Source organism: Phyllobates terribilis, unplaced genomic scaffold (assembly GCF_046119375.1).
Source record: "Phyllobates terribilis strain yellow unplaced genomic scaffold, ASM4611937v1 Scaffold_2__4_contigs__length_985480577, whole genome shotgun sequence".
NCBI lineage: Eukaryota > Metazoa > Chordata > Amphibia > Anura > Dendrobatidae > Phyllobates > Phyllobates terribilis.
The window spans coordinates 922,450,504-922,465,810 of NW_027362762.1; the positions used below are offsets into that span (position 1 = coordinate 922,450,504).

General features: G+C 40.7%; 1 protein-coding gene across 1 annotated transcript in view; it reads right to left on the minus strand.

The window, feature by feature from the left end:
* Positions 1-15,307, minus strand: part of ADAMTS5 (ADAM metallopeptidase with thrombospondin type 1 motif 5) — a 171,046-nt gene that overhangs the window by 135,161 nt on the left and 20,578 nt on the right. The window contains exon 2 of the mRNA XM_073668294.1: positions 12,223-12,355. Within this exon, the coding sequence (XP_073524395.1) occupies positions 12,223-12,355 (133 nt within the window). The remainder of the gene's footprint in view (positions 1-12,222; positions 12,356-15,307) is intronic.

Consider the following 15,307-nt stretch of genomic DNA (forward strand, 5'->3'; position numbering starts at 1 on the left):
CAGCATCCAGAACTTTCGGATTCTCTGCCGCGGTTTATGTTGCTTTAATAACTAAGAAAATCCCAATCCACTTTGAGGTGCCGACACGGCACACAACGGACTCCGGATCATACTCGAACTCCATTTTGTTAGAGGAGAAAATTTCTGCACACCATTTTAGTACTGGACAGTTATTCAACTGTGTACGACTATATTTACAGTTAAACGGCCGTCACCGTAGTTTGTTTTGGGTATCTTCTATATAGTTGGGGACGGACTGTTCCTCTGTAAACACTACGGGACGGGAAAGGGAAATTTGGTTGGGGAAATAGAGGAGATATTTGTAAGATTGTAAAACCTCAGTGTTGTACCGCAGGCTATCCTGTACGTTACATGCATATAATTAATCCTATTCTTAAGGTGTAAAACGGTAATAGGCGACCAGTTAAGACTGATACACCAGTAGGCAAATCTATAAAAAAATAGTAGATACAGATTGCTTAGGTGCTACGCTGTAGAGCACTGAGGTTCCAGCTATTGACTAATGTTTGCATAATGTTTAAATGTTTTTGTATAGTCTAGGTGAAAATATACACTTAAATAAGTAAAATAGTTCTTCTGGAATCAAACTGCGTAAGAGTTGGTTTTCTCGCCCGTGGCTCCGCCGTGTCCTGAAGAACACTCCCGATGCACGAATTACAAGCCTACCAATGAGAAAAAGTGCCAGGGACTCTGGTAGGTAGGAAACAGTTCTCAGAGATCACAATCCAGGATCCAGAATAGATTTCCTATCTCAATTGATATAGAGCATCGTGATTTCATGCAGAAGAAACCTCCCTGAAGCGATGCTTTCTAGGAGATTTGACAAATCTCTCACGAATATCCCTTGTTAGGCTCACTAGGTGAGGTGGATCTTCTAAGCCTCAAGTCTGGGTGGGCACACTGACCTCAGACATTGATGAAGCAGGCAGGAAGGCACGTGGGCAGAGAGGATTAGTCACGTTCAAGACTCTAAGGAGCAGTAGGCAAGATGAAGTGGAACCCAGCAGGGAAGGAAGCAAGTAAAGCAGAATATATGCAGAAGGTGGAGCACATCAAATATAGAAATCTAGAGTCTCAATCCCAAGAAACAGGTGTGTGTCTAAACAGCTTTAGATAGGTATAGGGAGAAGATGTCATTGATCCACGCTGGGCAACCTGCAAAACCCGACATGGAGCACAACAGACGGTAGCAGACTCAGGGTAAAAGAAACAGAGCCCAGGATACCTGGGACAGATGTGTATAACACTTCTCTTTCTTAGGGTTGTTTTAGCCCCATCCAGGAACACCCAAAATCCCACAGGGAACAACTCTTTGTGTTTGTTGTTTGTGTAAATCACCTCTTTTCAGGTTGTGACATCCATGGATATGCCATTACTGTTTCCAAAAAATTACTGCTGGCAAAGATGTTTTTTGGGAGCCTCTGGAACGTTCCAGGAGAGTTGACAAGAATGTTGTGGATTGCCAAATTGAAGCATGGCACATTTTTTTATATGACCTAAAAAGCCTTTATATAAAATTGGAGACTTAAAGAGGTACAGTAGAGGTTCATGTATCTCTATGGCAGCCATGTGCATGTGGTCTTACTGAAATCTGTGCAGTTCTCATCCACTGTTCAACGGAATATTCGAACAAGAGAAGCATCCTACTGTATGGACATCAGGAAAGCAGCACACACCATCCAAGGAGCATGAAATCTTATCCTCTGGCCTAAAAGCTTTTAGCTTATATAAGCAAATTACAGCACAGGGAAAGTGGTCTCATTTTTCAGTTATAATTGTAGTCTAACCATAAAAAAAATCCCATATGTCACAGATGTGATGGGAAAGCCTGAGAGACAACTCAATGATTAGCAGCCTCACATCTGCTGTGTACATGCATAAGTCAGGTGCACACCGGCTGTAGTTTGGGATTTTTTATAAGTGTGGCGATCTGGAGAAAATAGAAGTAAAAAAATAAAAGGAAAATATAAATTGTAGAAAAAGCAGTATACATACTTACCAACATTCCAAAAGGCAAAATCATTCAGCCCTGCCCCCAGGACACCCCCCAAACACATAGAAAGATCTACTTTGGGAGGAGTTTCCATAAACGGAACCTCTTCTGCAATCCAGTTCGTGAGACTGTTATGATAGTTGGCAAGCATGCAGTATGGAGGTATCCTCCTCTCAGTATCATTCAATGGATAATGGACTTTTTTGCCACACCTTATCTCTGTATTAGGTCAAGACTTGAGGGAATCTGTAAAAATCAACCAAGGATAGATGATACATGTATGATTGCTGGGGCACCCATTGATCACAGGAAACGGTGTCCCAAAGTCCTCTGTATGAATGGAGCAGGAGTGAGCATGTGCGACCACTGCTCTATTTACTCTTTATAAGATTGGGGGTCGCACATGCTCAGTAAATCTCTGTTCACACAGAGGGCTTTAGTATTCTCAGTGGGAGAATTCTTAGCAATCACACATAGCTTAGCCAATGTCCAAGAACATTTGGAGAATACTTGACTTTATTTGCTAGAAGTAAAGAAAACCTAGAAGTATAGCCAATATTTAACACTTAAAGGATGTGCAATAATGCCATATTTTAAATTATCATTTACCCTATTTGTAAATTTGCTTGGAGGTAATCATATGACCTGATTCTGCATAATTGCAGTGAAGTGAAGTTTTAATTATTCTCTTTATATCTCTAATAGCTATTTCCAGTCCAGAACAATACAAGTCCAGCAGAATTTTCTGTGCCATGCAGACAAGTACTGACTGTTAGGTTGCAAATAGTCTAAGCCATGTAGAGTTATGTCTTTGGTCTTGGCTTGCCAGACTAAGTATCGTGCTCCACATGTCAGTGCTTTGGTCCTGTTCTGTACAATAGAAATAAAACAACTTTCTCCACTTTCCTGCTGGCTGGATGTAGTCAGTATATTTGTTATCTCTGGCCTGGCCATACAGCGACTTCCACACTGTAGCTGATTATCTCCTACTATTCGGGACCATGACCACTGGACAACTGCCAGAGTCTCACTGATTTAGGTTATGTCACTCACTGCCTATCAATGGTCCTAAGCTCAGCAGGAAGGATGCGGAAGGAGAGAAGTCCGGAAGTTCAGGGAAAGTCATAAAGTGTCTGTGTGTCTCTGTTTGCTGACTGTGGACATATCCATATTTCCCCGGATATATCCTCTTAGAATATACCGCATATACAGTACAGACCAAAAGTTTGGACACACCTTCTCATTTAAAGATTTTTCTGTATTTTCATGACTTTGAAAATTGTACATTCACACTGAAGGCATCAAAACTATGAATTAACACATGTGGAATTATATACTTAACAAAAAAGTGTGAAACAACTGAAAATATGTCTTATATTCTAGGTTCTTCAAAGTAGCCACCTTTTGCTTTGATGACTGCTTTGCACACTCTTGGCATTCTCTTGATGAGCTTCAAGAGGTAGTCACCAGAAATGGTTTTCATTTCACAGGTGTGCCCTGTCAGGTTTAATAAGTGGGATTTTTTGCCTTATAAATGGGGTTGGGACTAACAGTTGTGTAGTGCAGAAGTCAGGTGGATACACAGCTGATAGTCCTACTGAATAGACTGTTAGAATTTGTATTATGGCAAGAAAAAAGCAGCTAAGTAAAGAAAAATGAGTGGCCATCATTACTTTAAGAAATGAAGGTCAGTCAGTTCGAAAAATTGGGAAAACTTTGAATGTGTCCCCAAGTGCAGTTGCAAAAACTATCAAGCGCTACAAAGAAACTGGCTTACATGAGGCCCGCTGCAGGAAAGAAGACCAAGAGTCACCTCTGCTTCTGAGGATAAGTTTATCCAAGTCACCAGCCTCAGAAATCGCAGGTTTACAGCAGCTCAGATTAGAGACCAGGTCAATACCACACAGAGTTCTAGCAGCAGATACATCTCTACAACAACTGTTAAGAGAAGACTTTGTGCAGCAGGCCTTCATGGTAAAATAGCTGCTAGGAAACCACTGCTAAGGACAGGCAACAAGCAGAAGAGACTTGTTTTGGGCTAAAGAACACAAGGAATGGACATTAGACCAGTGGAAATCTGTGCTTTGGTCTGATGAGTCCAAATTTGAGATCTTTGGTTCCAATCACCGTGTCTTTGTGCGACGCAGAAAAGGTGAACGGATGGACTCTACATGCCTGGTTCCCACCGTGAAGCAAGGAGGAGGAGGTGTGATGGTGTGGGGGTGCTTTGCTGGTGACACAGTTGGGGATTTATTCAAAATTTAAGGCATACTGAAGCAGCATGGCTACCACAGCATCTTGCAGAGGCATGCTATTCCATCCGGTTTGCATTTAGTTGGACCATCATTTATTTTTCAACAGGACAATGAACCCAAACACACCTCCAGGCTGTGTAAGGGCTATTTTACCAAGAAGGAGAGTGATGGGGTGCTACGCCAGATGACCTGGCCTCCACAGTCACCAGACCTGAACCCAATTGAGATGGTTTGGGATGAGCTGGACCGCAGAGTGAAGGCAAAAGGGCCAACAAGTGCTAAGCATCTCTGGGAACTCCTTCAAGATAGTTGAAAGACCATTTCCGGTGACTACCTCTTGAAGCTCATTAAGAGAATGCCAAGAGTGTGCCAAGCAGTCATCAAAGCAAAAGGTGGCTACTTTGAAGAACCTAGAATATAAGACATATTTTCAGTTATTTCACACTTTTTTGTTAAGTATATAATTCCATATGTATTAATTCATAGTTTTGATGCCTTCAGTGTGAATGTACAATTTTCAAAGTCATGAAAATACAGAAAAATCTTTAAATGAGCTGGTGTGTCCAAACTTTTGGTCTGTACTGTACATGACAATTCATTGTTTAGGTCTTTGTGCAAGTTTCTAAAAATGTAATAATTCCAATGATAAACTTTCTATTTTTTTTAATATAACATTGCCAAAACAAACATCCCTACAGACCTAGTGAAATGCCTTGTCTATCAACTACCCATCCCCAAGCCTATTGTTAAATAACAGTACAAAGACACTTCCCCCTCCCAACCCAAGCCAAGTGCTTAACCACCCTAAACGACTACACTATCCTGAAATGATCTCTCCAGCTCTGGATACTCCCAGCTACATGACAAATGTTAATGGCAATAGTGGTGGTCTTAGATTACTAATACTCATTACACTCCAACTGGTGGGGAGCAACATTCATCTTTGACTGCAAAGGGCAATGTTGGACCTTGACCGGAGGAGAATAACATTACTCTTTAATTGGTGGGGGACAAAAGTTTTTTTCTGACTAGTAGAGGACAACATCAGTCTCGGGCTAGAGTTGGACAACATTGGTCTGTGATTGGTGTGGAGTAACACTTATATCCTTACTGGTTTGGGTAATATTGGTCTCCAAGTAGTCATTAAATGAAAGAGGACAACATTGCCTTCAACCTCTAGTGGACAAGTGTGGCCTCTGACTGGTGGGGAATATAATTAAGTTTCAACTGTGGGTTGGAAAAATTGGTCCATGAACGATGAGGGATAACATTAGTCTCTGACTGGTGAACAACATTAGTCCCTGATTGGTGGAGGACATTATTGGTCTCTGACTAGTACAGGACAACATTTGTCTTGGAATTGTCCTTCCAGTAGGAGGACAATATTGGTCTCCAACTGGAATAAGACATCAGTGTCCATCAGAAGGGGGACAACATTGCTCACTGACTTGTGAGGGATACCATGGGTCTCTGACTACTACAGAAAAATTTTAGTCCCTAAATGAGAGGAGACATTGGTCTCCATCTGGACGGAGACAAAATTATTCTTTAAATAATAAAGGACAAAATCGGTTTCCAACTTCTGGTGGAAATGTTTGGCCTTGGACAATGTTCACTTTCCGAGGATAGGATACAATATTTCACTCTAAATAGTAGAGAATAATATTAGCCTCTAACATTGTTTTTTGACTAGAAGGAGACAACATTAGTCATAAACAGTCATCTACTAGTTGGGACAATATTGGTATCAGACTAGTAGGGACAAAATTGGTCCCTTAATGGTGGAGGACAACATTGACCTCTATTTTGAAGAACAAAACATTGGTTTTTGACTGGTGGGATCCAAGATTGGTCTCTGATAAGTAGAGGAAAATATTGGTCTCCAAATGGAAAAAGACATTAGTGTCCATCTGAAGGAGGACAACAGTGGTCTCTAATTAGTACAAGACAATATTGGTCTCTAATTGGAAGGAGGTATTCATCTCCATCTGGAGGGTGGCAACATTGATATATACATGGTAGTGAACAACATTTAACTGCTGGTGGACAGCTTCGACTTCTGACCGATGAGGACAATCTTTATTTGCGATATGTAACAAACAATATTGGTCTCCATGGATGAGTGAGTTATTAAAAAGCACTCTTAAGGATCAGGAGATACAGAATATGGGGAAGATTTAGTAATAAAGTAGGTAGTAAGAACGACAAGAAAGTGTGGAAGAAAACCATAAACATGTCTTAGTCCTATCTATTATTCTCAGATAAATAGTGTGAAGCTTTTGGGCTCTTAGTTGAGATAAGCCATTGCCTCCCCCCTCTCATCTGTCTCCCAGTTCTGTCACATGCTGACTTGTACAATGCCTCCATTGTGGATTGATATACATTGAAAAAATGAAGCATACGTTAGATTGATTAAATCTGTTTAGCATAATTGTATTATGCAATTTGCATAGCAGGCGTCTAATATGGCAGAAAAGCCTTTGGGTCCCCTGGTTCCATTAAAACTATAAAACAAATTCCCAATCAATCTAACCCATTATATAAACTATACTTGAAAGGATTAATGGTCTGAAATGTAGCGTTACATCACTAAAAGACTGAAAGACAAAATTGTCTGTGCAAAGCCTAAATAATCGTAAAAAATTCTCTTCAGGGAATAGTTGTACATGGGGAAAGATAGCTCACATGCACATGTCCATACAGATGGCTCTACAGAGCCAACATACAACATAAATAGGATTCCCATATGGATGAAAAGCAGAAAGATCAATAAACTAACTCCCAACCGAAGCCGGAGTATGCAAGAGCCGGCATTAAGGCCCGAACTTTAAATCTTTTTTATTCCTAAATTGGACTCTTGTGAATATACTATAAACTACTGTAAAATAGTTTTCCCACCTAGGGGCATTGCTTCTAGATAACAAATGTTCTGCAATATGGCAACCGATTGGATTCACATATATGAAATCCGAGATATTCAAAGGAAAAGTTGGGCTCCAGTTCATAAGTGACGTATTACATCTCCATACAGTTCTAAGGTTGCATGAGGCTTTAGGTAAAGGACAACCAGAAGACATAAGGATTATTCATGAACTAGTCATCGGCCAGCCCATTACGATCCCAATATTCATTAAGCTTTCTACCGTCATCCCAAAGTTCGACTCTTCTTACACCGCTATAGTGGTCACTAATAATAACATTGAGGACACATAATTTACCTAATTGGATACAGGCCGCTTCAGAGAGAAATGATTCATCACATTGAGAAAACACGACTTCATAACACATTATTCTCTCGCTATTTAAAGTGGTTTGAACTAGTGAACCGAGACTCAAAGGCAAACTATATTTTGATTTGGCAATGGCTTATAAGTATTTTTCAAGTTGGCAGTTTCAAAATCAGTTTCCCTCGTGTTGTTTTTTTCCTGCCAAGAACACGAAATAATATTTTTTTTCTTCGCATTTTTTTTTATAAAGTGATGATCACTCTAAAAAGTCATGCGCTTAATACACATGATATAATGAAACGGCATAAACAGATGTACAGATGTAGCAATCTTTAAATGACCAATCAGAGTACCATGAAGGTTCATTTCACACCGATTGGTTTTTTGGACACGCGCCTGCTGCTGTGGAAAGTCAACGAGTGGCCGTACTTTGCAGTTTGCAGAGGTGTGTTATAATGATAACTTGGAGCTCTGTGCTTTTTATTCAATTGGGGCAAAAAAAAGCTTAGTTTGCTGATATTCGGAGGGAAATGAGGGTGGGGGATATGAATGCTAAGGGCAGCTATGGGCAACTATAAAGTTCCTTTATCCCTCTAGACAACTTAGCATGCAAGTATTGCTATACACGTGGTCTCCGCTCCCTTCCTTTGGGTCCACTGCTCTCTGTTGTGCTCCACGTTGCGTTTTGCAGGTTACCCAGTGTGCATCTATGACATCATCTACTTGAACTTATTTAAGACACATTGACACACACACACACCTGTGTCTTCAGATTGTGACTCAAGACTCTAGTTTTGTGTAGTTCACCACCTGTGAAAACAGTGCTTAAGCTGCGTCAAATCCTGCTGACTTCACTTTGTGCGCCCTGCTGCTCCCAAGTCTCCTGTATGTACCACATCCTCGCTTCCCACTTGCCATCCTGCCAACTGCAACAATGCCCGGGGTTTGTGTACCCACCCAGACCAGGGGCTTAGCCGGTCCTTGTAAGGTGAGCCTAACACGTACATTACACTTGAGAATGAATCAAAGAAATTGTGATAATGTATTAATTGATCCCCCAGACCCTTGCTAAACTACCTCTTGCCTTGGTATAAGAGATGAGCGATTCTTTTGAAATTTGAATTCGCCAGCTTTGCCGAATTTTTAAAAAACATTCTATTGACAAGTACTCCTATTACCCTGAAAAGACGTGTGTAACACTCTGAAATCTTCTAGGACTGTGTCCTATCCATTTTAAGCTCTTTAATGCAAAGACAATCTTAGTAATGTTAAAGTGACCACAACATATCTGGCTATGGGTAAACGGATGGTAACTGTTCTTTGCTGCTGTGCTGTCACAGACACTATCTGTAATTTTTTTCAGTATTTTATACCTTTCTCTTCATCTATTGCTAATCTGTCAGCTCTGATGTCCTCTCATGATCCTGATTCACCACAAAATGGCTGCTGCATTTCCTACCTTGACTTTTATATAAACTATGATAGATTCTCCTGATTGGCTGTGCTATACCACGTGATGTGATAGTTGCAGGGCATTATAGGGAAACCCGCCCAGCTATGCTGAAAGTCATATGAGACTTCTTAGGCTGATCTTTAGGTTATTCGTGCAAATCAAATGTCAAATTGCTTGATTCAGCGAACTCCTAAAAATTTGACACTAATTTGATTTGCAACAAATGGATTAACTAATCTCTTCTTCGTAAGGAAAATATAAGTAGTCAAGTTTTTCAAGTACCTAAAGTGTGGATGCTCCTATACTCATTACTAGGACATATACAAGTAGTTGGCAGCATATCTAGATCTATTTTTTATCTTGAGTGATAGCTTAGCTCTCAACTTACAAAACACTTCTCAGAAATATTTTTATTACAATAGATACAGCAAGTCCAATATCCCAACTACAGTATTTCGATATTCTTTGTGAACTGCATGAAGCCCCTTAAAAGTTACAGCAATGTGGAGCAAAGTTATGGAATCAACATCAAGGCTATAGAGATAGCAATAGAAAGAAATATGAAAAATCTCAGCAGAGATTTTCCATATTCTGCTTGTGGTGGCCAAGGCCAAGACCACCAGCAGTTTCTTCCCTTATAAACCACCACAACAAATAAGGAAGCCCAGTCCTAGTTATATGAAACCTAGAATAATAATAGTATGCCACCTATTAGTATTGTTTGAGCTTGCTGTGAAAGAAAACGTTATTCTCAATTTCTTCTACATATTACATAATACCCTATTTGTGTAATGTAATTTTAGTGTAGGATAGTCTTAAAGAGGTTGTCCACTACTACAACGACCCGTTCTTGAACTAAATGTTTGGCCTTGATAAAATAAAAAAACCTACACTCACCTCCCATGCTGGCTCTATTCCATTGGTGAAAGTACTCGCGGGGTTCTCGTGTGGTTGTATGACATGCGGTGCCCGCCTGCCCGGCGCCCAATCAGCGCTGTCGTCTCTGTCCCCGCCCACGTGTGGATTGAACATGAAAATGAAGTCAGAGATCAGCTACAGTCCAGACATCCTTTTCATGTTCTATTCTTACATAGGCGGGGACGCCAGCACTGATTGGGCGCTGGGCACCATGTGTCACAACAACGCACCAGAGCTCCGTGGCCTCGAGTGCTAACACCGCTGGAACGGTCGCCGACACGGGAGGTGAGTATAGGCTTTTTTATTTTATCGGGGCCAAACATTTAGATCAAGAAGGGGTTGTCCTAGTAGTAGATAACCCCTTTAAGAAATGTTCAAGTGGTCAGACTCTATGACTCTGCCAAAGAAAGCTGAATACAGCGTTTAAGCATTCCCATAGAGAATGAATGGAGCGGCAGCCGAGCATGTGTACTACTGCTCCTTTCTAATGGAGATAAAAGTTTCCTATTCAGGAGATCAATGCGAGTTTCAGCGGTTAGATCCCCACCGATCAATAAGTTATCATCACCTATCCTGTGGAAAGGTGATAATGTTTTCCAAACTGAATACCCCAGTAACGTATACATTGCCATATTCAGCAATTCAGCTCCATCTCCATATCATTTTCCATGATGAAGCATCTGAGCATATAGCAAAACATTATAGAGATATAAATATATATACACTCCTCAACATTGAAACTGCCACACCAAGAAGGAAAAGTCATGGAATTATGGAAATCACGAGATAGATAGACAAGTTAAAGATATGAAAATTATTAAAAAATGGAATCCAAATTTTCAAACTATCTTGATTTATTCAAAATCGAGTATGAGCGCCACACACAGAAATCCCGGCACTTACAGCCTTGGCTGCTATCAGTGAGGTTATTAATGGTTGTCTGAGGAATGTTCTTCACTTGGGCAAATCATCAAGATCTGTTTCTGGCAGCTCCTGTGAAATTGTCGACCAATGACGTCTCAGATGTACTCCATAGGAGTCAAGTCTGGAGAAGCAGCAGGCCGTGGTATACTTTAGAGAAATGACCACACCAAAGGTTTTGCAATGGATTCATTCTGTTCTGTGTGTGAAATTGGCAAATTATATACCAAGGCATTAATTAGTCTCTGCACAAACCATCACAAGGCCTTTGCACATTGAGCTATGAGCCAGATTTCCAGAAACAGGTGTTCCATTGACCTCATGCCACCACATTCAAAGGTTATCATGGCAAGATGGCAATGGAGTTCTATCCTCTTCATCTTTAAGGCTTGAATTTAAAGGCAGCTGGAGATTCGTTTTGATGTCACACTGGTTCTATTCCTGTGATTAGGGTGTGGGGTGACAAAATGTACAGTAGCATAACCCCTATAGTCTCCACTCTGGTTACACTTACAGCTAGGCGTTAAATTTATTTGGTTGTGGACCCAGTGGTACGGCTATTTCTCCACAGTGTTCCAGGAGCCATTTTTCAACACGGCAACACCAGACTGCATAATGCTTGTGCTACTGTGAGCAGCCTGCTTGGCCTAAACCTACTACCATGGCCTGCAGCGTCTCCAGACTTGTCTCCCATCATGCACATCTGAGACGTCATTGGTCTGCAATTGCAAAGGGAGCTGCCAGCAGCAGATCTTGATAATTTGACTAACTGTATTCAGCGAGGTAGAACATACCTGAGTCAACCATTAATAATCTCATTGATAGCAGCCAAGGCAGTAAGTGTGTGTGACTAAATCGAGATGCTTTGAAAATTAAATTTTTTCATCATTTTAATATCATTAACACGTATATTGATCCTGTGATTTCTATAACTCCATGAATTTTCCTCCTCGATGCTGAAATCTTAATTCTGATGTATATATGTAATAGAAAATAGAAAATTATATGTTTCCGTCATAGAAATTGTGATTTCATTGCGGGAGGAGAGAGGTCAAAAGGTGGCAGAACTGAGTGGTGAAGTTACGGCATTGCGGCCCATACTTATCTGGCTCAGTGAACCATGTGATTTCCATTAGTTGGGTAACCCCATGAGACCTCTACGTAAAGGTTACAATATACTGTGTATATCATCTCAATATGACATCTTCACAACCTTAAATGATAATATATTCCTACTGCACCATGTAAAGTCAGTGGTATCCATCCCTCTGATGACCCCCGATTGTGTAGTAAAGAACCCACCCTGTGCAGGTTAATCCCTCTGTTAATAGTCGGAGAGCTGCAGGCCTGGAATTCATTGACGGGTATTTGGGTTACTAATGCAGCTGTTTAGAGTGTTTGATTTGGCTACGGAACAGAAACAGCACTACATACCAATTTCATGAGCGACGGTGAAAGCTGCATGGAGGCCGTCATCTTCAATTACTGCACAGCTGCGCTCAGGAGAGCATATGGTCCCCACGTCTGCCATTCCCAGGGTATCACATGAATGATGCCCACATAAATCCTGCCCAAGAAGAAGGAAAAAAATAAGTCATGCAAATCTTGTTTTCTTACGCTTAACAGTGAGTAACAACGTGCTGTCAGCCACTTACACAGACAAACCCTCCGGCTGGTGGATGGGGGTCTGGCCGGAGTGGAATGGATTACAGGCATCACCTGTCTCTATAACAAGCATTTCCTTGCCAGCTAACGTTCACATTTCCGCATTATTCAGACTGAAGTCATATAAAAACAAGTGTGATAGACCGTCCTGGGGATATTCATCGTATTTACAGGCGTGATACTATATTCGATACCTTCTAAATCTCTTTACGCTTTCTTTACACATGGGCCTCCATTCATGAATTGCATTTTCTTAAGACATTTTTCAGTTTTGTCTTTCTGTTTTCTTTGGTGGAGTTTGCGCCAAATTCATCAAAATGGTAATGGATTCAATTAAAAGATGCTTTTTTTTTGCTATTTTATTTTTTTTCTTGCGCCTTTCAAGGCTAAGTTACCACGGTGCAAAAACACAGCAAAATTTTCAGCTACATATTCTCTTGTGGAAAATCCACTGCATTGTACAGTGAAAGCAAAATACTGTACGTGATATTTTTAGAAAAGGGTTAAATGTGCAACTTTCCAGCACCTTTTCTGCAATGATATCTGCAGTGGTATATATCACTGTGGGTATCACTGCAAGATTTCCGTTGCAAAAGAACCATAGGAAATACACTCCTTGGGAGCATAGATTTAGAATAAAATGCAGTACAATCCTTAATAAGCTAGAAAATATTGGCTTCAACACTATATTAAGAAAACATTTTTCGAACAGTTTGCACCAGAATTCTGACATAAAACTCTTTGAAAAAATGTCATCACTTTTGGAATTTTTACTCCAGCTTTGATACCTTTTCGATAAGTGGTCAAAGCTTAGCATGATATAAAGTTTTGTAAGTTACGAAAGCATTGTTCACATGTGCCTGAAACGCGTAAATGAGTGCTGCCTCTGTAAGTTTGGATTTTCAAAGTTCATGAATAAAGTCTCGGCAGTATTTTATCCTCGCAACGCTTCTATGGTTAAATGTGGGATGGTCTGACTGTCCGTGTGGGATTTATGTGCATTTGGATGAGCTGAATACTATTTTATTATGTTTCTCATGTTGGCTCTCAGAAGCTGAAAGGAGCCAAATTCATTAGGAGGCACATGCCTTTTCATACATTGAGTGCATCTTATACCAGCAGATCATTCATCGATGCAGGCATACAAAACATAAGCTTTGATAAATGTCAGAAAATGTTTGCAACGTTTTGAAAAATTGCACACAATGATTTAGCTCAAAACATCATGATGATGATACTCATGCCCATCCCAAAATATGACATGGTCTGAAAAAAAAGAAGTATAAAAATGTTGCAAAAAACATAAAGAATTTGGAGCAAAAATAAAAATGCCTAAAATTCAAGCTTTAACTTTAAAACAAATAAGAGTGATAAATTGGGGCAATTTTTTCTTTTTTTTGCAGTGCGTTTTTTTTTCTTTTACTTGTTTTCTTTCTTGTGTTTTTCTTTCTCTATAGAGAAGCCAGAGTGTTAAACTACCCTTCCTTCCCAATCATCCGTCATTTTATGATCTGTACTCAGACTATGTTGCATGGACTGGCATCGATTGGCACAAATCTATAGGCGTATATCAGGCTGCCAAGTTCGGGTTGGTAGACCTGCTGCCAGACTGTGAGTTGTGATCCGAGTATGGACTGCGAAACACGGATGTGTGAAGCTGGCCTTAAAGGGATTATCGAGCCCACTGTATAGGTGATACCCAATTGTCAGAACAGAAGACTTGTGTCCCCTGTTCTTCCGTGGCTCTTTTCTGGCTGCAAGAGCCTAACAGATCGGCAGACTGAGTGTGCACCATGCCGCTCTATTCAAGTCTGCAAAATTAGTAAAGCTAGGAGCTCAGCTATGTTTGGATATCTTAAAGGGGATGTCCGACCTTAGTCTACAAGTCTGCAGTCACTTCATGTGACTGCAGACTTGTGAATACTCACATCACATGCACTGCGCTCTGTGAGGATTCTCAGGTCCGGCACCAGGAGCGATTTACATACTTCCGGCCACATTCCGACTAGACTGTGTCCAGCCTTGTTAAATACACTTGCATTGAGTGAGGTCATGGATGCAAATCAAACTTGCGGTCATGGGACTGTACACACTCAGTTCCAACACCGAAAAGAGTGACAGAGTAACTTGCAGTCATGGGACGGCACATTCCCAGTTCCGACACCGGAAAGAGTATCAGAGTAACTTGTGGTCACGGGACGGCACATTCCCAGTTTCGACACCGAAAAGAGTATCAGAGTAACTTGCACCTCTTATGACATCAGAAATTAATTTCCAAGTATCTCTGTAGACATTATATAAATCAGAGAACGGATCAGGTGTAGACACCTCTCCATTTAGTCTGTACCATGATATGATGGCCACCTCACCGATGCATACTCCATGGCTAGGGTGGAAAAGCCAATTGACATTATGACACAGTAATGTAAGCAAAGTGCACAAATAATAGTTAAATGTCAACACCAGCTCTACATAGAAAAACGCCCACCATCTAAAAAGCAGTAAATGATATGCTGCAGATAATACCAGGTTTGATATAATTTTGCTCTACCGCTCGGTTCCATGACAGGTGACGCAGCAAGTTTAGACATTCCTGCAATAAAATTGCTATAATTCACCTTGGGCAAAAGAATTCAGAACGTCTACAAATTCCTGTTTTTTAATCCACCATGATGTTGAAGCTTGTCTATCAGCAACCTGCCAGTAGGAATCAGTGCGGCTGAAGGAGAATGATGAGACGTGTATCGGTGGCAGCCTCCTCACAGGTGACAGGATTAACATATGTGTATGAACGACGGTGAATCCCACTTATTTGTGTTATTAAGCCTTTCACTCTATCCCATGTGCTCATTTT